The 20,700-nt window shown below is 49.2% G+C and overlaps 5 protein-coding genes across 5 annotated transcripts; 4 read left to right on the top strand and 1 right to left on the bottom strand.

Moving 5' to 3' along the window:
- Nucleotides 1-406: 406 nt before the first annotated feature.
- ANOM_002511 (MARVEL domain-containing protein) lies at nucleotides 407-1,099 on the bottom strand (the record flags this gene model as incomplete). The annotated part of the gene is made up of 1 exon (XM_015547768.1): nucleotides 407-1,099. The coding sequence occupies one exon, from the start codon at nucleotides 1,097-1,099 to the stop codon at nucleotides 407-409; it is 693 nt and encodes a 230-aa protein (XP_015409234.1).
- Nucleotides 1,100-1,787: 688 nt separating this feature from the next.
- On the top strand, nucleotides 1,788-4,674 carry ANOM_002510 (glycosyltransferase; the record flags this gene model as incomplete). Its single annotated transcript, XM_015547767.1, has 5 exons — nucleotides 1,788-2,632; nucleotides 2,737-2,897; nucleotides 2,945-3,308; nucleotides 3,379-3,729; nucleotides 3,816-4,674. The coding sequence occupies 5 exons, from the start codon at nucleotides 1,788-1,790 to the stop codon at nucleotides 4,672-4,674; spliced, it is 2,580 nt and encodes an 859-aa protein (XP_015409235.1).
- A 1,286-nt stretch (nucleotides 4,675-5,960) lies between these two features.
- ANOM_002509 (putative isoamyl alcohol oxidase) lies at nucleotides 5,961-7,832 on the top strand (the record flags this gene model as incomplete). Its single annotated transcript, XM_015547766.1, has 2 exons — nucleotides 5,961-6,430; nucleotides 6,491-7,832. 2 exons carry the CDS (start codon nucleotides 5,961-5,963, stop codon nucleotides 7,830-7,832), a joined length of 1,812 nt encoding a protein of 603 aa, XP_015409210.1.
- Nucleotides 7,833-8,298: 466 nt separating this feature from the next.
- On the top strand, nucleotides 8,299-11,325 carry ANOM_002508 (tRNA (cytosine-C5-)-methyltransferase; the record flags this gene model as incomplete). The annotated part of the gene is made up of 4 exons (XM_015547765.1): nucleotides 8,299-8,365; nucleotides 8,451-8,629; nucleotides 8,800-10,833; nucleotides 10,894-11,325. Coding segments are annotated over 4 exons (2,607 nt in total), but the record flags the coding sequence as incomplete, so codon positions are not given.
- Nucleotides 11,326-12,337: 1,012 nt separating this feature from the next.
- On the top strand, nucleotides 12,338-20,423 carry ANOM_002507 (uncharacterized protein; the record flags this gene model as incomplete). The annotated part of the gene is made up of 11 exons (XM_015547764.1): nucleotides 12,338-12,891; nucleotides 12,957-13,470; nucleotides 13,520-13,579; nucleotides 13,660-14,200; nucleotides 14,259-14,705; nucleotides 14,756-16,920; nucleotides 16,971-17,067; nucleotides 17,122-17,147; nucleotides 17,200-18,029; nucleotides 18,953-19,430; nucleotides 19,497-20,423. 11 exons carry the CDS (start codon nucleotides 12,338-12,340, stop codon nucleotides 20,421-20,423), a joined length of 6,639 nt encoding a protein of 2,212 aa, XP_015409208.1.
- Between the last annotated feature and the right edge of the window lie 277 nt (nucleotides 20,424-20,700).

Below are 20,700 nucleotides of genomic sequence, written 5' to 3'. Positions count from 1 at the left end.
GAAGAAGGTTTCGTTGTGCCATAATCAATGTCCACTGCCAGCATTGAAGCTTTATTGTCATGCGTGCTCTTTAGCACCCATTGCATCTTGTAATGCGGTATATCACAAAACATGTCAGATGGATCTTAAACCGGTATAGCATGACAAATAAGCATTAGACGATCTAATATCATGCAAAGGTGGAATGCATTTGACCAGAACATCGAGTGAAGGCCCCAGGAGAGGGACATGGTGACAGAAAAGTCCACCTCAACATGGAAGGCTTCTTGTATGATCCAGCTACCAGGCAGCAACACTCACTTAGCACGCCTCAATCAGCCCAGAACGGATACAACGACCCGGAAATGTGGCCTGGAGCGAAGTACCAACTCGAAGGATGGTCAATAGTCGGTACTAAACGGAGCAATCAAGAGTATGGCGGAGGAGCGACATCAGAATCCAACTGAGTTGTATCTGGTATTCCTTTGTTGTCAATGTTCTCCTTGACGATTTTCTCGTCGACTATAGCAGCAGGAATCGCAACCATATTCTTCGTCTCGCCGCAGATCGAACCACTCTCCACGTCACTTTCCCTCTGCAGCATCTGTTCTTTACCAGCATCAACTTGATCCGTCCGCCGCGTGACCTTGCGTGTCCGGCAGCACCACGCAATACCCAGAACAGTCGTCGCAAACCACAGCAGCATGCTGGCCAGACTGATCCAGACCGCAGCGCGCATGCGGGGAATCGACGACGTCTCTTTTTTATATTCATCCAGGACATTGTTGGAGATATATATCGACCCGAAGGTGCCCACCTGGGCTAGCCATAGCACGAACAGCATGAAGTCCCACACTGACCATGCGACGTGGGTTACGGTGACGAAGCAGTGAACGATGCAGGTGAGTGCGGTGACCGCTGCGACGAATTCGGCGTACACCCATTGCGAAGGGGCACGAGCGTTGATCGCTGTTGTGTGGGCTAGATCGACGCCGTAGAGACCGGCAATCACGATGGCGAAGACAAATTGGAGGGTGCGGAGGGCGGCGCGGGAGATGACGCCGCAGAGGCCGCCTTTGTGCCAGTATTGTTCGATCATTGGGGTTGTGGATTTTGGCATTTTAGGGGTAGGTTGGGATAGAGTAAGTATAGTAGTGAAAGTCACTGGCTATGTCTTATGGAATCGGGAAATGAAGTAGGGACCCAGTCTATTCTATCTAGGGACTCTAGTGTGCTTTATAGTAGATTGGTGGAGTGGCAGGCAGGGTCGAAAGGGTTACGACTGTACTACTAGAAATGTGGACCGGCGAAGGTGGTTGAAATGCATATCCTTCCCTCCTGGCAGTGCTTTTAGTTCCACTTATAGAATCTTTTCAAGCTCTCCCATGGTACGTTCTGATTTAAGAGATGGTCTATTTTAGGGCTGACTTCCTGAATAGGCGATTTTCACGTATTCGTATGATTTCCGCCACTCTCGTGCAGCGGAAGCTAACCGGGTTGGGAATTTCCATCGTGTTCGTATGTAGCAAAAGAACGAAGGATATCCATTTTAAGTATGAAACTTTCTCTGCCTCCGGAATGTGGCCGACTGCATCGAACAGTTTGCTGTCTTGTCCATGGTTTCTAAATCATGGGTGGATCATGCAATGCCTGGTTGTTCCCTTTCTTCCCCTTTATAGTTAAAGCTTTCTTCACCCCGTTTCTACTCTTATACTAGACAACGGTACCCTGAATGCAGTTAAAATTAGAACACGTTGGATCTGCGAAGACTGGCACAACTACGCTGGTGCTTTTCCTAATCAATCATCATGACTGACATGAGATGTTTCGCTGCTGAAGATGGAAGCTGGGAACTTCCTCCACCGTATGAGCCTATCTCGTCCTCAGGAGGCGCAGATAGCCACCCGACAAGGAACAATGGGGCCTTTCCATTATCTGGCGCTTCTTTTCCAGAGCTATCGCCGACAAATGATGGTCGAGTAGATGTTCATATTGGATCGCGGTTCAGTCGGAATCTGGAATGGCTTATGGGAAACCAAGCCGCCGAGACGCCCCAGACTGCAGGAGAAGTAGCCCCATCCGTACCATGTCCTGCCTGGGATCTGCATCTCAACATCGTGATCCAAGTTGTAGGTAGCCGTGGCGATGTACAACCCTTTGTCGCCCTGGGCAAGGAATTGCAGAAGTACGGCCACCGCGTGCGGCTGGCCACGCATTCCAAATTCGAGCAATTCGTCAGAACCGCCGACCTCGAGTTCTATCCCATTGGAGGGGATCCAGTCGAGTTGATGTCCTATATGGTGCGCAACCCTGGACTTATTCCAAGTATAAAGAGCCTACGCGCTGGCGATATCCAGCGGAAACGGGCCTCGATGGCGGATATTCTAGACGGATGCTGGCGGTCGTGTATAGAACCGGACCTATATGACAAGAACCCATTCGTGGCGGATGCCATAATTGCAAACCCTCCGAGTTTTGCCCATGTCCACTGTGCACAGGCGCTTGGTATTCCTGTTCATCTTATGTTCACGATGCCTTGGACGAGTACTAGGGCCTTTCCTCATCCGCTTGCGAACTTGAAGTATTCGGGTAACGACCCGTCGCTGGGGAATTTGGTTTCTTATCATTTTGTGGAGTGGCTGACGTGGCAAGGGTTTGTCTTCCCTCTTTTTGTTTCTCACATTGGCATTGCTTTTTGACTTCATGGTTTCTTCATTTCTCCACTGGTGGAGACGAGCTTCGGCTGATAGATCTTAGTCTAGGGGATTTGATCAATACCTGGCGCAGAAATGTACTGGGCCTAGACCCCGTCCCCACTTCAGAGGGCCCAAACCTTGTAGAAGCGCTCAACGTGCCCTTCACATACTGCTGGTCTCCCGCATTGATCCCGAAGCCCAAGGACTGGGCATCTCATATAGGTGAAGATGACACCCTCACCCCAACGTAATTTTGGCTAATTTTGCAGACGTCTGCGGATTCTTCTTTCGTGACCCACCGGCTTACGAACCCCCAGCAGAAATTGATGCCTTTCTGTGTGCCGGTCCGCCACCAATCTATATCGGCTTCGGTAGCATCGTCCTTGAGGATGTGGAAAAGATGCTGTCTATCTTACTCGATGCTATTCAAGAGACCGGAGTACGGGCTATAATATCCTGTGGCTGGAGCAATCTCGAACGCCGAGAGACCCCCAACGTCTACTATATTGACGACTGTCCGCACGAGTGGCTCTTCCAGCATGTGGCCGCGGTTGTTCATCATGGCGGCGCGGGGACAACAGCCTGTGGCTTGCGCAATGGAAAGCCGACTACCATTGTCCCTTTCTTTGGAGAGTAAGTTTTGCGTTTCTCCTTCCTTTAAAAGCCCTGGGTTCATATGATAGTAACCAACCTTGCGTTGCAGCCAACCATTTTGGGGTAATATGATCGCCGCCGTAGGAGCCGGCCCTGAGCCAATACCCCACAAGAACCTCACCGCACGGAAGCTGGCTGACGCCATCACCTATTGCTTAACCCCACAGGTTGTTGCTGTAGCGCGGGAGATAGCACACGGAATGCGTCAGGAGTGCGGTGTTCGTGCTGCAGTTGAGTCGTTCCATGCGCATCTACCGCGGCGTAAGATGCAGTGTGATCTTATACCGAGCGAACCTGCAGTCTGGTATTTTAAGACAGGAAGACGAACGGTCAAGCTGTCCAAAATAGCTGCGTGGACCTTGAAGCACCAGGGACGTATCCAGGGCAAGCATCTGAAACGGTGAGTCAGACCCTAGGCATACAAATCCGGGTTTGAATACAGGAAGACGTCGTTGTAGCTAACTCATTCATGATGAAAATAAGCAGATACCAAACAAAGCCATTTACTATTGAGGCTCGTCGATGGGACCCGTTTACAGCCATTTCGTCGGCCTCACTGTCAACCCTCACTGGCATGGCCGATGCCACAGCAGGGATCTTTATCGATCCATATAAGGAATACAAACGTCTCCGAAAATCTGACCGCAATCGTGACGCCTCCAACCCTGTCATCATTTCATATCCCCCACTCGCTGCATCTGAGACATCATCTACGACAGAACCAGCATTAATATCACGGACGCACGCCTCTCCGGACATCTCGGATACTGAAATTAGCCCCGATGACCCAGCCTACGCGCGGCAGATGGCTATTGCATCCGCTACCAGCCTAGGGATCTTTCTCGGCCGATCCTCTCGTGGCGCGCTGGTAGATCTACCTCTTGCCGCCGTTGAAGGCATGCGGGCCGTGCCCCGACTGTACGGCGAAAAAGTACGTGTGCACGACCCGGTGAGGGACTGGAAGAGTGGTGCCGGTGTGGCATGGTCGACCTTCTCTCACGGCCTGTACGAGGGTGTTACCGATATCTTTGTGCACACGTACCATGGGAAGAGGAAACAGGGTGCCCTCGGGGTGGCAAAGGGCCTGACTAAGGGCCTAGTCAGCTTGACAGTTAAGACGGGGGCGGCAACGGTTGGTCTCATCGCGTATCCAAATCAGGGTATCTATCGCTCTCTGATGAGTACCGTACGGAAAAGACCTGCAAAGCTGATTGAGGAAGCAAGATGGGCGGAGGCAGAGTGGACTACTAGGGCCGACGGGGGTGTGCAGATAAATGCAGCGGAGTTGTGTTCGTTGTACGATGAGTTGTTGTCTACTAGGGAGGCAGCCCGACGCGGGCGGTAGCATCTAGCCTTGTAGTTGGTATTGTACATAGAATACTCTATAGAAACTATGCAGTCTATTAGGTAGTGTTCATCCACATATCCAGCTATAACCGTTCCAACACTGTAGAGGCCGGATATACCCCTCTTCTTCATTTATCTAACAATCCTGGAATACTAAATGATCAACGTAGGCTCGGCGAGTCTTGGTATCGCTGTGAAACCAAACATGAGCTTGCGTTGAGCCGATAACTTTAGTATCCAGCGGATTCAGCAGCATCCTTGAACTAGGCAACGTTGATCGACATCTCATTATCCACCAGTGGATCCCGGTGGGACAAAACGAAAAAGTTCCCCCTTTGGGCATGGAGATTTCGAATCTACAAGTTACCTCTACTTGATAAAACAGATTGTGGGTTAAGTATCATCAGTTATGGCGCGGACTATCTGAGTCCTAGCTCGATCAATCTCTGTTGGAAGCATTGCTTTTTATAGTGGGTGGCCGGACTGGGAAGATACATCGTGTCTATCGACTGAGGTAAACCGTAACTGTGCACACTTTTATATCAAAGAGGAACGAGGAACGTTAGAGGCGGATTAAATTAGAAAACTACCCCAGAATCCAACTGGTGAGACTCCACATTGCCTTTCCTATTTGGGTTATTCTGGCGTATTCGTATATTCTACTATGGTAGAGTGCTGTTACAGATAGTCAGGTTACATTTCTTTTTTTCTCCTCCTCTCTATCTTTAGAAAGTAGACGAGAAAATCTTTTTGAACAATTAACGCAATCTCAGGAATTATGTATGACGTTGAGAGTAGGCTTATGTTTCCTGTCATCTAGCTTCAGGGTCCTTCATGGATAACTCACTGCTGTGAAAATCCACTGCCCTACTACATCTTGTATCAATGGACTATTCTATATTATCTTATCGCTTGTAGAGTACCGTCCATGACTCCATGGAAACCCAGAAAAAGGACCAATGGTGGATTCACAAAACGCCCCGCTGTGCCATAGTCCTGAGGTGGATGCTATGAGATCGTCAGTGAAACGAAGGTGCCTATTCCATGTGGTAAGAATATCACTGCCCGTACCGGTGTCTCTCATCTATATCCTGACACTGACTGGTTGAGCTCCGCTATAGTAGGATACACACTCACATCCACCGGCCCACCAATGTCCTTGGTACCCCTTAACAGAAACTCGTAGTCGTCTATCATACATACTAGTCAGGTATATATATAGCTTCCTTGCGCCGCTCATAAGATTCTATAATTCGACTCGAACAAAAGCTCTCTTGACTCATCATGCTCCCAGCCATTGCTCTCGCGCTGGCCCTGGCGGCTCCAGCATTTGCATCGCCCTCTTGCAAGGTGACTCCGTTAGACTCAGAGTGGCCGACCAATTCAGACTGGCTGTCTCTAAACGCCTCCATCGATGGTAGGCTTCTCCGCACCGTGCCCGTCGCCTCATCGTGCTGGCCGGGTAATCCGTTTGGATCACCCGTTTCTTGCAACAGCGTTCAGTCAAACTGGACGAATGGAATGTGGCTGTCTACATTTCCCGAATCAATCGACTACCCAATCTATGCGAACAATTCTTGCTTGCCCCCGAACGCCGCAGGTTTCGTCAAAGATCGAGGCTGTACGACTGGAGGTCTGCCTGAATACATCGTGAATGCGACCACCGAAAAGCAGATCGCAACGGCAATGCACTGGGCCTCAGAGAGGAACCTTCGGATTGTGGTCAAGGGAACAGGTCATGATTTAAACGGAAGGTATGTTACTTTGGTGTTACATAGCGGGCGTCGCTGACATGCTCTTTAACCTTTATTTAGATCTAGCGGTGCATTTGCCCTGTCTATATGGACTCATAACTTGCGCAAGCTCGAGCGCAATAGATCCTGGATGCACCCTAGTAAAAGCACCTCGGAGGACGTGTTCATTGTGGGCAGTGGCCAGCAGTGGGGAAATGTACTCAACAAAGCCCTCGAGCACGGAAGAGTGGTTACCACCGGCCAGGATCCTAGTGTTGGACTGGGCGGTTACATTCAGGGTGGTGGTCATGGTCCCCTCTCCCGCACGTATGGTCTTGCCTCTAGCCACGTTCTCCAGATGAGGGTCGTCACAACCGAAGGCAAGATTCTGATAGCCAACGACGCCGAAAACCAGGACCTGTTCTGGGCCCTTCGTGGCGGCGGTCCTGGTCTGTATGGAGTCGTCACAGAGTACGTCATCAGGCACCACCCAGCGCCCAACAGCGTGACAATGGGCAACCTTTTGATTGCACCCAAAGGTAGTAGCAACCGAAGCGCAGAATTGTCCTGGGATGCAGCTGTGACCTATCTCTCAGCCCTTCCAGACCTCATGGATGCCGGCTTGGCTGGAGCTTGTATGCTTGCGACGGGCCAGAGTGCCATGAACTTTGCATCACTTTCAGAGCCCACCACTGGTGCTGTTATTCAGCAGGCCTTTTGGTCATTCAACTCGACGCCTTTGGCCATGGAGGCACTTGTCAGCCCTATTCTGTCAAACATCACTCACACGGCCGGTGGAAATAACAGTCTCTCCATCTCGTTCAGTGCTTCCTCGCAGAGTAATTACTCATCTTTTTTTAGCGCCATTTCCGGTAGTGATGCGGCCGGCGGGCAGAGTGTAGTTTCTAGCCGTTTGCTAGGACGGGCCGAGCTGCTTGACACGCCGAGGCACAAAAGACGTGCCTATCTCAAGACAGCAATGCGCGCTCAGAATGAAACTGCCGGAACATACGCAACAATCGGTCTGCAAGGCGGCCCTGGGGTGCACAATACGCCGCAGGGGGAATGGGGCGCATTGCTTCCAGCCTGGCGCTCCGCATATCTGCATTTTATTTCCAACGGTGCTACCGTTGACCCTATCGCTGCAGGATCGCCAAAGAAAGCACTGGAAAATGCGGCTCGCTTCAACGAGGTTAAGGAGAAGATGTGGAGAGAGTGGTCGCCTGACTCGGGTGCCTACATGAACGAGGCCAACCCGTTCACCAGCAATTTCAAGCAGGACTTCTATGGCTTGAACTATGATCATCTGGCGGAGATCAAGGCTAAATATGACCCCAGTGAAAGCCTGTTCGTCCTCTCCGGTGTGGGAAGTGACAAGTGGCAGTATGACTTGGATACTGGCAAGTTGTGCAAAGGCAAATAAGTCTTGTTGCCTGGTTTAAATAAGGCTATTTGCATTGAATTTCTGGTGGTATACGGAGACCTGGAAGCTTCACTTTTTAGTTTGTAAACTAAGGTCTGTGTTGTAAGAATTGCGCGGGCAGACATTCGCCTTCCTATTTGGCTTTTGGATGTCTTATTAAACCTACGGAAAATGGATGCACGATTTTGAGAGCCCAAAAAGAGTAAACAAATAAATGCTAGTTGGGTAAAATCCATATAATAGAACCTATGTAAGAAGTTATGCCTCAACTTGATTATTCAATTATTGCATTGTTGCATCTATGACCTAAGTTGGCAATGAAATAGGGCTTTTGATATCAGCAGGCAGGCTAACCCAAATCGTAGAGCACGATTATCTAACCCGGACCGAGGGATAATCCGGAGTGGGATGTTTTCTGGAGCTTCCGAAACCAAGCATTTGCGATGATCGTTCCGCAGCGGAGAAATTCCCTGTAACTTTATCTGCTCCAAAAAATATTTCCTCTCTGCACCATGGGTAAGCGCGGAAGGAAGGTGAGAGGCCCAATTCAGTCCAATTGTTCTATTACTTGAGATCTTGCATTCTCAATTTTACAGTAACTTACACTATGTGATGCAGGGTCAAGGCGGCCGTGGTGGCGGGCAGCGCCAAAACTGGAACGACATTCCCAAGACGAACGAGAAGTTTGAACGCTTCTATAACGAACAAGGGTTTATTCCCGAGGAAGAAAAGGAGGTATTCTGGGAGTACCTGCGGAGAGATCTCCCCAACAGTTTCCGATTCACAGGATCACGAGGGTACGTTATCGGTAGATTTTCTCCGCGCATGATGCGCAAATTACCAAAACGGTTAAGATACTAATCTGTGGCCTAAAGACATGCTCTCGCGGTCCAGGAGCGCCTCAAGGAATTCTATATCCCCGAAATCACGTCAATTAAGTATGAGGCAACTTCGTTGAGCCACCGAGCCCGGTCTCCTGGTACCCTGACCAGCTCGCGTGGTCGATGACCACCCCGAAGCAAGTCGTTCGCCGTTTCGCTCCGTTCGCCAATTTCCAGAAGTTCCTCGTCGCCGAGACTGCGGTTGGAAGCATTAGCCGACAGGAGGTTGTTAGCATGATTCCTCCGCTTTTGCTTGATGTGAGACCTGGTATGACTGTGTTGGACATGTGCGCCGCTCCGGGTAGCAAGTCTGCACAGCTTATGGAGATGATCCACGCTGGAGAGGAAGACTCAATGCTTCAGGCTTCCAAACAAGTGAAGGAGGGAACCGCTGGCCCCGAGCCTCTGGGACCTGAGGGCCTCAACGACGATGGTAGAACCACCGGTCTTCTCATCGCTAACGACACCGACTACAAGCGCGCGCACATGCTTATCCATCAGATGAAGCGACTCAGCTCCCCAAACTTGATCGTCACAAACCATGATGCTACTATGTACCCCTCGATTAAACTTCCCTCTCCTCCCGGACCCAATGGAAAGGTTCAGAACAAATACCTTAAGTTCGACCGTATCCTCGCGGACGTACCATGTACTGGTGATGGAACTCCCCGGAAGAATATCGGTGTTTGGAAGGAGTGGACCCCAGGCAACGCTTTGGGACTCTACGCTACGCAGGTTCGCATCCTTGTGCGCGCCTTGCAAATGCTGAAGGTCGGTGGACGTGTTGTGTACTCTACTTGCAGTATGAACCCTGTTGAGAACGAGGCTGTGGTTGCCAGCGCTATTGAGCGCTGCGGTGGTGCCGCCAATGTGCAGATTGTCGATTGCAGCAATGAGTTGCCGGGTTTGAAGCGAGTTCCCGGCTTAAAGTCATGGAAGGTTATGGATCGCGATACAAGGATGTGGAACACCTGGGAGGAAATTGAGGAGCATCGTGCAAGCCAAGGCATCAGCGGTCTTGGTAGAGTTGCTGCAGGCATGTTCCCTCCCAGTGGTGAGAACGCAGACCTACCTCTCGAAAGGTGTATTCGTATCTACCCCCACCTTCAGGACACTGGTGGATTCTTCATCACTGTTCTGGAGAAGAAGTCGGAGATTCGCGCCAAGCCAGAAGACTCTTCGAAGGTCATTCCCAAGGGAACCGTTGCCGCACTCACTGAAGAGCTTGAATTCAAGCAGAAGAATGGCAATGGCCAACCATTGGAGAAGATCGATGCGTTGGATGATATGGTTACCCCGAATGAGAATGCTGCAGAGGAGGCCCAGAGGAACGCTACTGTTGCAGAGGCTACCCACCAGCCTCCTTACTCTGCCACCAACCAGATGTCCCCTGCGAAGAGGGATGCAGAGAGCATGGAAGATGAAGTCCCTTCCAAGAGGACCAAACTCGATGATGGCTCTGAAGTAATTGTGGGTGATCGGCCTGTTCACCAGCCGGCTCCTGTGATTGAGCCTGATACTATGGATACATCCGATGCTACTTCCACGCCTGCACCTCTTGAAGCGAGCAAACAAGCAACCAGTGGAGTGCAGGCCCTACCCCCTCAGAAACGGAAACCGGGCCAGCCGATTGAAGAACCTTTCAAGTACCTGGACCCTAAGCATGAGGAGCTCCCACCAATTTTCGAATTTTATGAAGGATCAGACCGGTTCCCCAGAGATCGATTCATGGTCCGTAACGCACAGGCCATCCCTACCAGAACTATTTACTACACTAGTGCTCTGGCGCGTGACATCTTGACTGCAAATGAGGGACAGGGCATGAAGATTGTCCACTGTGGTGTTAAGATGTTTGTGAAGCAGGACGTGCAGCGCCCGGGTGTTTGCCCTTGGCGTATCCAGACCGATGGCTTGAGAGTCCTTGAGCCATGGCTGGGCCCCGGTAGAGCGGTCACCCTCAAGCGGAAGGAGACTTTGCGGAGACTTCTCGTAGAGATGTTCCCCAAGGTTGATGATGAGGGATGGAAGGAGCTTGGAGAAATTGGAGAGCGCGTGAGGGATATCCCAATGGGCTGTAGTGTCCTGCACATTGAGCCTGATACTTCTGAGACTGGCTTCAGGTATGTTTGGCTGGGTCTACTGTGTTGCATTTGAACCAAAATCAGCTAACTGTTTACTAGCGAGCGAATGGTCCTTCCCCTGTGGCGCTCCCTGCATTCCGTTAACCTCATGCTTCCCAAGGAGGAGCGTCGCGCTATGCTTCTTCGTATCTTCAACGATGATACCCCGCTTGTTAACATCACTCAGAAGCGCGCAAATGCCGACACACCCGCTTCGGCGACTCCCGTTGTTGAGACAACAGACGCTGATAACACTCCGGCTGCAGCCCCCGCTGGGGCGGAGGAAGAAGCAATTAAGCATGAAAACGAGGTTCTGGGGCAAGATGAACAGGAGCAGGCCGAAAGCCGTGAGACCTGGCAGAAGGCCGGTGACGAAGAAGATCGGTCCAACACCACTGTATAGTTTGTAATATGACTCAGGATCTATCGGGATAGTATACATATATTTGGCAAAAGCATTGATTGTACCATGAACAGACATAGTGTTATTCGTATATTTGCTTGGGCGATTTAGCTGTTACCAGGGCTAGGTTACATAGACCGGGCCTCTTACATGAGTTCCATGCATGGCCAGTCTCGTAGAAAACCCAGATGCCCCTGGTTCGCTTTCACCGGGGTGATACATCCAATGAAGGAATCGCCTGGTTCCCTTCACATTGAAGTCTTTCTATATACATGTACAACACTGAGCAAATTACCAACACAATGAAAGATCCTATGGAGCGCACAGAAGACTACAGAGCGGTTTGTAGTACAGCAATTCACGATTCAACGATGGATTCAAATATTTATGTGGAAAATTACCCGAATGCTACCGGGGGAAATTGCAAAGGAAGCACTTTATCAGGGTTGAACCACGTATAGGGCCCCTTTAAGAGTAGCCTCCCAGGGGCGTTTAAGAGATGCACAGCACCCTAGCTAAGGAAAAGGGCATTATTAGGTTGCATCTCTCAGTGGTCTCCTCAGGCCATCCAGAGGCACCCCGGAACGTGATCTGTAAGGTCACATGCCAAGTGAATCAAACTTATCTTCGTCGAAGATCCGCCTTTGATTAATAAAGGCAAATACGTGTCCTACAAAGCATGGGTCTTCAGTTGTTATTCTCTGGATAAGTCTCTGAGTGAGTGGGTATAGCGTATGAGCAGTTTTACTAATTTAAAGATGCCTGCCCCTCTTGGTATGTACATACATACGAAATGGGTGGTGGATATACGGTGAATTTCCACTCTTACTGTCACTGAGGGGAGCAATTCGATGTTTTGTCCTACGCTGCCGATGTCGCCACCAAAGCTGATCCAGAAATTCTCCGTATTCTAATTACCAACTTTGCCCGCAATTCGGCAAGTGCTGGCAGGAATGGGCCTAACATTAGCAGCAGCAGATCCTGGAATTATAGGGAATCAGAACAAGGCGAACGTTGTGAACCTATTTGACAATAGCTGATCCGAAACGCTAGGTTCAGCACTCAATCCCTTCAAAGGATCAGTCCTTTTGTCAAGATATAATGCAACCCAAGAGTCTTCAACATGATGAACTGGCCGCGCTGATTCCTGATGGTCGTCCGGGCGCATCTCCCCTTGTTGCGATAGTTGGTATGGCAATGAGACTCCCCGGCGGTGTTCGGACAACCGAAGACTTCTGGCAGTTTTTGATAAACAAAAGGGATGGACACTGCGAGGTTCCCAAGATGAGATATGGGATAGATGGTTTCTACAACGCACACGACGAACGTTACACCCATACAAGACATGGTTACTTTCTGCCTGAAGACCCGGCCTACTTCGACGCGCCGTTTTTCTCGGTGACTGAGCAGGATGCATCTACTATGGATCCACAGCAGCGATTGCTCTTAGAGGTGGTATGGGAGTGTCTTGAGAATGCAGGGGAAACAAATTGGGAAGGTAAAAATATTGGCTGCTATGTCGGTGTATTCGGGGAAGACTGGCTAGGTCTCTCTCATGGAGATCCACTCAGTATTGATAGATCTCATGCAATAAGCACAGGAAGCTATGCCTTGGCTAATACAGTTTCATATAAGTTTGATTTGCGCGGCCCAAGGTACGTTAAATCTACCATTAACCGGAATCAAGCACGAAAAATATCCAGGCTAACATCATCTATAGTATGACTATCCAGACAGGGTGTTCATCGTCAATGGTTGGAATCCATGAAGCATGCCAGTCGTTGGCTACCGGAGCATGTTCATCAGCCATTGTTGCTGGTACAAATCTGATCCTCAGTCCATCAATGACGACAAGTATGTCTGGTAACATGGTGCTGTCAACTAGTGGCGTATGTCGGACATTTGATGCAGAAGCTGACGGCTATGGACGTGGCGAGGCAATAAATGCCCTTTATCTGAAGCCGCTTGGGGACGCAATCAAGGCAAATGATGCAATCAGAGCGATAATTCGCTCAACTGCGGCTAATTCTGACGGAGGAACATCAAGTATTGCCGTTCCCTCAATAATAGCCCAGGAACACCTGATCTTGGATGCTTATCGGAGAGGAAATATCAATGACCTATCAGAAACTGCCTTTGTCGAATGCCATGGAACGGGCACACGCGCGGGGGATCAAGTTGAGACAACAGCAGTGGCCAACGTGTTTGAGGGACAGGAGATTGTGATAGGAGCAGTACGTGGATAGTATACTAACATTGTTCAGGATGCTGACTGACCTGAAGGTAAAACCTAATTTTGGACATTCAGAAGGTGCATCGGGAATCACAAGCGTGATTAAAGCTGTACTGTCCTTGGAACATGGAATTATCCCGCCGAATGCACATTTCGAGAAAGCTAACCAAGAAATATCTTTCAAAGACAGTGGCTTGGTGGTCCCAGTAGAGCCTATGAACTGGCCGGCCGGCGTCGAAGAAGGGTCAGCGTGAATGCCTTCGGCATCGGTGGCACCAATGCCCATGTTATCCTGGACTCTGCGCACGATGTATGCGCAAAAGACCCGGCACAGGGTTGTATTGGCCCCGAAAATGATGTCAAACTTCTTGTTATTTCGGCCCAAGATGCGAAAAGTCTAAAGGCTCGCATCGATCAGGTAACAGATTATGCGAATCGCCATCCCGAAAGGAGCCAAGACCTTTCATTCACCTTGGGTGTACGGCGAAAACATTTAGCACACCGCGCGTTTGCTGTTTATGATCCAACATCTCCCCTCTCACCTTCTGATTTTCAGTCTGCTCATCCACACGTATCGGCTCAGTTAACATTTGTATTTACAGGCCAGGGAGCTCAGTGGCCTGGTATGGGCCAAGGATTGATCAAGGCATATCAATGTTTTAAAATGGACATACTAGAGCTAGAAAACGTCCTAAGGAGTATTGAAGACCCACCCCAATGGTCCCTGATGGGTAAGATGTCATCTCCAGCTTAGAGCCATAAGCATATCCCACTAAAATTGTCATATAGAGGAGCTTAGCTGTGCCACAGCGTCACGCATTAACGAAGCTGAATTCTGCCAACCACTATGTACCGCGGTACAAATTGGCGTGGTTAACCTGCTTGCGGCGTGGGGCATAAGGCCAGCCTCTGTGGTTGGCCATTCTAGCGGAGAGATAGCAGCGGCTTATGCGGCTGGTGCAATATCAGCTAGGTCTGCGATCATCCTTGCATACTATCGCGGAAAGCTAGCACAGGCTCAGAAAGGCACCGGCGGTATGGCAAGCATTGGACTTGGCAGTGACGAGGTGTCTCCGTATCTTGTTGATGGAGTTGTAATTGCATGCAAAAATAGCCCGCAGAGTGTCACAATTTCTGGGGAACAAGGTCAAATAGATCAGATGGTGAGAAACATCCAGAATGATCTCCCGGATACGTTCTGCAGAAAGCTCCAATTGGACATGGCATATCATTCACGTAAGTCTTTTCTTTCGCCAATGCGAGTAAGATTTCTTACATGGCAACAGATTACATGGCGGCCGTGGGACCCATTTATGAGAAGTCTATATCAAATCACCTCCAGCTCCATCAGCAGATGCTGCCTATGTTCTCAAGTGTTGATGTGAGGATGATCACAGACCCTCAAACCTTGAATGCTGCCTACTGGCGACGGAACCTCGAATCTACCGTTCTTTTCTCAGATGCTATCAGTTCCCTATTTGCTGAGAGGCATAAAAAACATATCCTGGTTGAGATAGGACCGCACTGCGCCTTATCAGCACCCATACAGCAGATTATCCGAGCCTATGACTTGAAAATATGTCCTGCATATATACCAACTTTATTTCGCAACGATGCCAACTGCCAGCATCAGCTATTAACTTCGGTTGGTAGTATTCATAGAAACGGGGCCTTTGTAGATTTACTTGCGGTGAATGGAACCGGGCATGTTCTGACTGACATCTTACCATACCCATGGCAACATGGTACGAGATACTGGAAAGAAAGCCGTATGGTACGGGAATGGAGACTTAATGAGGTGCCGCCTCATGAGCTGCTTGGCTCGAGGAGTACCGAGTCCACGAGCTTAGAGCCTGCATGGAGGCAATTTATAAGCCTAGAGAATATTCCCTGGTTATCCGATCATATTATTCAAGGCAAAGTGGTTTTCCCAGCTGCGGCATATATCGCTATGGTGGGCGAAGCTATTTTACAGCTGTCACCTGGCGTCGTTAGTTATACTGTCAGAAACGCCATATTCAAGGCTCCATTGGTGATAGAAGAATCTGAGAACGTGGAGGTCATTACAACTTTGAGGCCAGCTCGACTAAATGATTTGGCGGATTCAGAATGGTTTTCATTTACCATCGCATCGTATGACGGTACTAATTGGATAAAAAACTGCAGCGGTCAGGTCCGAGCTGGAGCTTGTGGAAACATTTCTCCTGTGAGTATAAAGCCATACGCACGTCGCGTATCCTCCAGCAAGTGGTACGATACCCTAGCGAGCTTGGGCCTCTCTTACGGAGCTCAGTTCAGAGGTCTACAAGATATCTCAGTTGATCCTAAGGGCAGCAGAGCTGTGGCTAAAGTCAATAACAAGGCAGGCTCCCCTGCATGTCGATACAGCCTTCACCCAACCATGATCGACCAGTGCCTTCAAGTAATGAGCGTTGCTGGAGCTGCTGGCCTCCCACGGCGTATTGCCACAGGAGCAATACCGGCCTCCATCGATCAAATATTCATTGGGGAAGGAGAAAACCACATGGAAGCCACGGTTGATACGGTCCAAGAATCTGGTAGCAGCTTGGTCGGTGATGCAACGGCAATACTTGGGGATAAGGTGGTGCTGAAGATGAAACGAGGCTTGTGTTTCGCGCTGGGAAACAAGAATGACTCAATATCTCCGCAGACTCCGTTGGTAGCACGGATCCAATGGAAGCCGGACCCTGACCTCTGCAAACCCGAAGATCTATTACCACGAGCAGCTACATCACTAGGGCGACTGGATCAGATGAAGAAATTAGGTCAAGTCTCGCTTTTATACATTCTTGAGACAGCCGAAAGGATCAAACCCCTGGTACCACAATCTACCCATGCTTCTAAGTGGAAATCCTGGATACTATACGAAGACGCTGCTGTTCGAAATGGAGAACATACGCTTTTGCCCGAGTCTAAGGCATGGGCGACACAATCAAGTGAGGAGCGCCAGGCCCTTATAAAGAAACTCAGTACTACACAGGCAGACCAGCCTGGCGAGCATAATATTATAATCACTTGTACTGAAGTAATATATGAAAATTGCTTAGAGATCATGGCCAACAAAATCTCTACCCTAGACCTACTGATGGAGGAAAACCGGCTTGGTCGTATATACCAGTTTGACCAGGAAAACAGCGACTGGAGCATCTTTATAACTTATCTCAGTCACTCAAACCCATGGCTGCGAATTCTTGAGATTGGCGCTGGAACCGGAAGCGCCACAGCTGAAGCTTTACGCTCGCTGTGCGTATCGGGGATGCCTATGTACTCCAAATATACATTTACCGATATCTCTCCCGGGTTTATGACAGCTGCCCAGGGTAAGTTCCGGGAAAACGTGAATATGGAGTATAAGGTTCTCGACATTAGTAGCGATCCTCTCAAGCAAAGCTTTGTGGGTCAATCCTTTGACCTTATCATAGCATCAAATGTTAGTCTCCTTTGGCTAAAATAAAATATGCCCCTCCTGACTTTGTCCAGGTGCTCCACGCGACCCCTGTTCTGAAGCAGGCTCTCAAAAATGTGAAACGCTTGCTAGCTCCACACGGCTGGTTGCTACTTCATGAGTTGGCTCCAGGTATGACTTCGTGAGAAGCTCTACAGGAACATAACCCACTCACATTCTAGCTAGTGATGCCATACGTCGATTATATAATGGTGAGATATGTAAATACGATGTCTAATGAGTAGCAAGTGTTAATCTGTATAGGGCACCCTTCCCGGATGGTGGATAGGTGAGGATGACGGGAGAATAAATAGACCCTATATCAGCCCAGAGGACTGGGATAAGAAGTTACAATACGCTGGGTTCACAGGAACTGAGGCAATACGCTATGATTCCGATACTTACCACCTATGCGTAGATATAATCACTCGTCCTGCTCCGGTTGAGACCGCCACGCAACCGATAGTACTGTTGACAGATGGCTCGCCGGATCTTTGGGCTGGCAAAGTGTTCTCAGAGCTCGAGAAGCAGAATTTCATTGTGGAATGGGGGAAATTAGAAGAGGCACCTAGTGGTCATGCGTGTGTCGTGTTCTTGTTAGAGCATCGGGATCCCTTTCTCGCGAAACTGTCTGAAAAGCGATACCATTGCCTGCAAAAGTACTTGATGGGCGTTGGTCAGTCCAAGTTGCTTTGGGTGACAAAAACGACGCAATTCGACTGTAAAGACCCGGACTGTGGCCTAGTACTAGGGTTTGCGCGGACCCTGAGGCAAGAAATGATGCTCGACTTTTACACTCTCGAGATCGATGTGTTCGATACGGAGTCCGCGAAGGCAGTGGGTCCGATCGTGCGAAAGATCTTGAAACCTACCAATAGAGACAATCAAGACCCAAACTATGAGTATGCCTATCACAATAACACTGTGTTTACTAGCCAGTGCTACTGGGGCGCAGCAGCAAATATTTTGCGCCCATCGAAACCAGACACTGGCAAGAAGCTGAGCATGAGTATCCCTGGCCTCCTTGATACCTTGGAATGGCTTGACAGTAGTTATGGTAGTCTTGGGCAAGATGATGTTGAAGTTGATATTGAGTATATCGGTTTAAATTTCAGGGTTGCCAAACCCCAAATTTGCCATATTGGTAGAGCCTGCACGCTAACTTTCATATAGGATATCATGATAGCCATGGGATTCGTTGGGGACATAGGTGAGCTGGGCCTGGAGGGGAGTGGCATTGTACAACGTGTTGGTTCGAATGTTGCCAATATAATGCCTGGAGATGAGATACTGATACTGGATTCTGGGCTTATGCGCACCCGAATCATCGTGAATCAACAACACTGTCTGAAATTGCCCAAAGGGCTCTCCACAGTGGATGCAGTCAATATGGCATCAGTATTTGCGACAGCGATATACTCTTTGATTAACGTAGGACAACTTAAAAAAAGCGAGGTATGCAACAATACCCACGGTTTATTCGCCGTTCGCTTACTGTTCGATAGACTATTTTGATCCATTCTGCCTGCGGTGGAGTTGGCCAGGCAGCTATACAAATTTGTCAGCTCCTCGGAGTGGAAAAGGTAGATCGGGGGCACAACGATCAGAAGCGTCACCTGGCTAACAAAAGTAGATATACGTAACAGTCGGCAACCAGGCGAAGAGAGACCACCTCATCAATACTTACGGGATACCACCAGATCACATTTTTGATTCCAGAAGTGCGAGTTTTCTTCCGTGTGTCATGAAGGCAACAAAGGGACGTGGAGTGGACGTTGTATTAAACTCATTATATGGAGAGCTATTACATGCTTCCTGGGAGTGCGTTGCTAAATTTGGTAGGATGATTGAGTTGGGTAAACGCGACTTCTTGGCCAATGGAACATTGAGCTTGAAGCCATTCATAAAGAACCGAGCATTTTTCGGCGTTGATTTGCTTGATTTGAGTGAAGAATCTATTAACAGGCGAGTCCCCAGGAGAAGCGGTTCCCTGATAGCAGGGCTAACCTGTCTACAGCCTTCTCTTCCAGTTCATGTTATGGCATGACGAAGGTAAAATTAAACCAATTCGCCCGACTACAGTGTTTGCAGCCTGCGAGGCAATTGAGGCATTCCGACTTATGCAGCAGGGCACACACATAGGAAAGATTTTAATAAGGATGCCTGATGATGCGAGCCAGCTATCCCAGCGGCCTAGTGAGGTGGAAGTATTGTTTTCATCCACTGCATCATATCTCCTAGTAGGCGGCCTAGGAGGCTTGGGCCGTGCAGTTTCCAGATGGATGGTAGAACAAGGAGCACGTTATTTAGTTTACCTTTCTCGCACCGCAGGCTCCACCGAAGAGCACAGCGAATTCATTCAAGAATTAAACGCCATGGGGTGCCACGTTGAATGCATTCAAGGGAGCGTGACAAGAACTGAAGATGTGCAGGCTGCGATTTCCAGATGCAAGAGCCCATTGAAAGGGGTTTTCCAAATGTCGATGTCATTAAATGTAAGGCACCGGTGCCATAATTTACAAAAGTCGAGAAGACTACTCACTGACACTGCGCTTAATCAGGACCGCCCATTCCCTCATATGAGCTACGAAGAATGGAGCTCTTCGTTGTCCCCAAAGGTTCAAGGGACATGGAATCTTCACAATTCAGTGTTACAAGAGGATCTAGATTTCTTCGTTCTGTTCAGTTCTGCAGTAGGCATTTGTGGACATGGGAGCCAGGCCAATTATGCAGCTGCGAACACATTCCTTGATGGTTTTACACAGTATCGCCGACGATTGGGCCTTCCATCCTCCGCCATTGCCCTCGGCGCTGTAGGCGAGACTGGTCTGGTCGCTCGGGAGGCGAAGGTCATGCAAGCGATGCAATCAATTGGTATCTGGCTGCTAAATGAGGACGAAGTTCTAGAAGGATTAAAAAAGTGCATTGGGGAGTCCAATACAGTTGATTGCACAGAGTCCGCCGCTCGACTTTCGGCACCATTGATCATTGGACTCGGCAACAACAAGTCGCTATCTAATCCCGATATACAGACCATGTGGCGTCGCGATGCTCGGTTCGCATCCTACACAAACCTTGATTCTATATCTGTTAAACAGGAGAGCGGTTCCAGTGTTAATAAAATACGAGAACTGATCATCAAGGCGGAGCTAGATCCTTTGATCCTTCTACAAAAAGAAACCGAGACGACTATTACCCAGGAACTTAATCAGTTGATTGCGAAGAGTCTGCCAGGAGCGCAGGACATGGACGATGAAGCGAAAACCAGTCTTGCTATAGATTCTCTCATGGCCATAGAGGTCAGGAATTGGATCCGACGGAACTTGCAGGTTGAGATTAGCTTGCCTGAAATTTCGAGGGCGCGCACAGCCGGAGGCCTGATAGACATGACCCTTACACGTCTGAAAATGCGATACCAAGTTTCAGATACGGAGGGGACGCAAAATGCGGTCGCCGAAACGTCTTTCGACTTGGACACATCACGTTGAGTTTGCGCAGTAAGATCTACGACAGTCTTTGGTTTGTGAAGGGTATATCAGTCTAGGTGCCTCAACAAGAGCAGGCTTGATCAACCCCTCAAAGCTCCCGCATCGGACGGAGGAGAAAATGCACGGATTCCCGGTCGGATGAAGCCGACTCTGGCGTGGTTCCTCAATTTCATGTTCAACGGTTAAATTTCGGTGAAATGGGGGCGATGTTTGGAACTCCGAAATAACCTGTTTTGACTAAATGCTTATTATTGACCTTCTCGGATAATAACCGTCT

Source organism: Aspergillus nomiae, assembly GCF_001204775.2.
Source record: "Aspergillus nomiae NRRL 13137 chromosome Unknown contig00056, whole genome shotgun sequence".
Taxonomy (NCBI): Eukaryota; Fungi; Ascomycota; class Eurotiomycetes; order Eurotiales; family Aspergillaceae; genus Aspergillus; species Aspergillus nomiae.
Note: the sequence above shows the minus strand (reverse complement) of the source record. Positions and strands in the feature narration are given on the sequence as shown.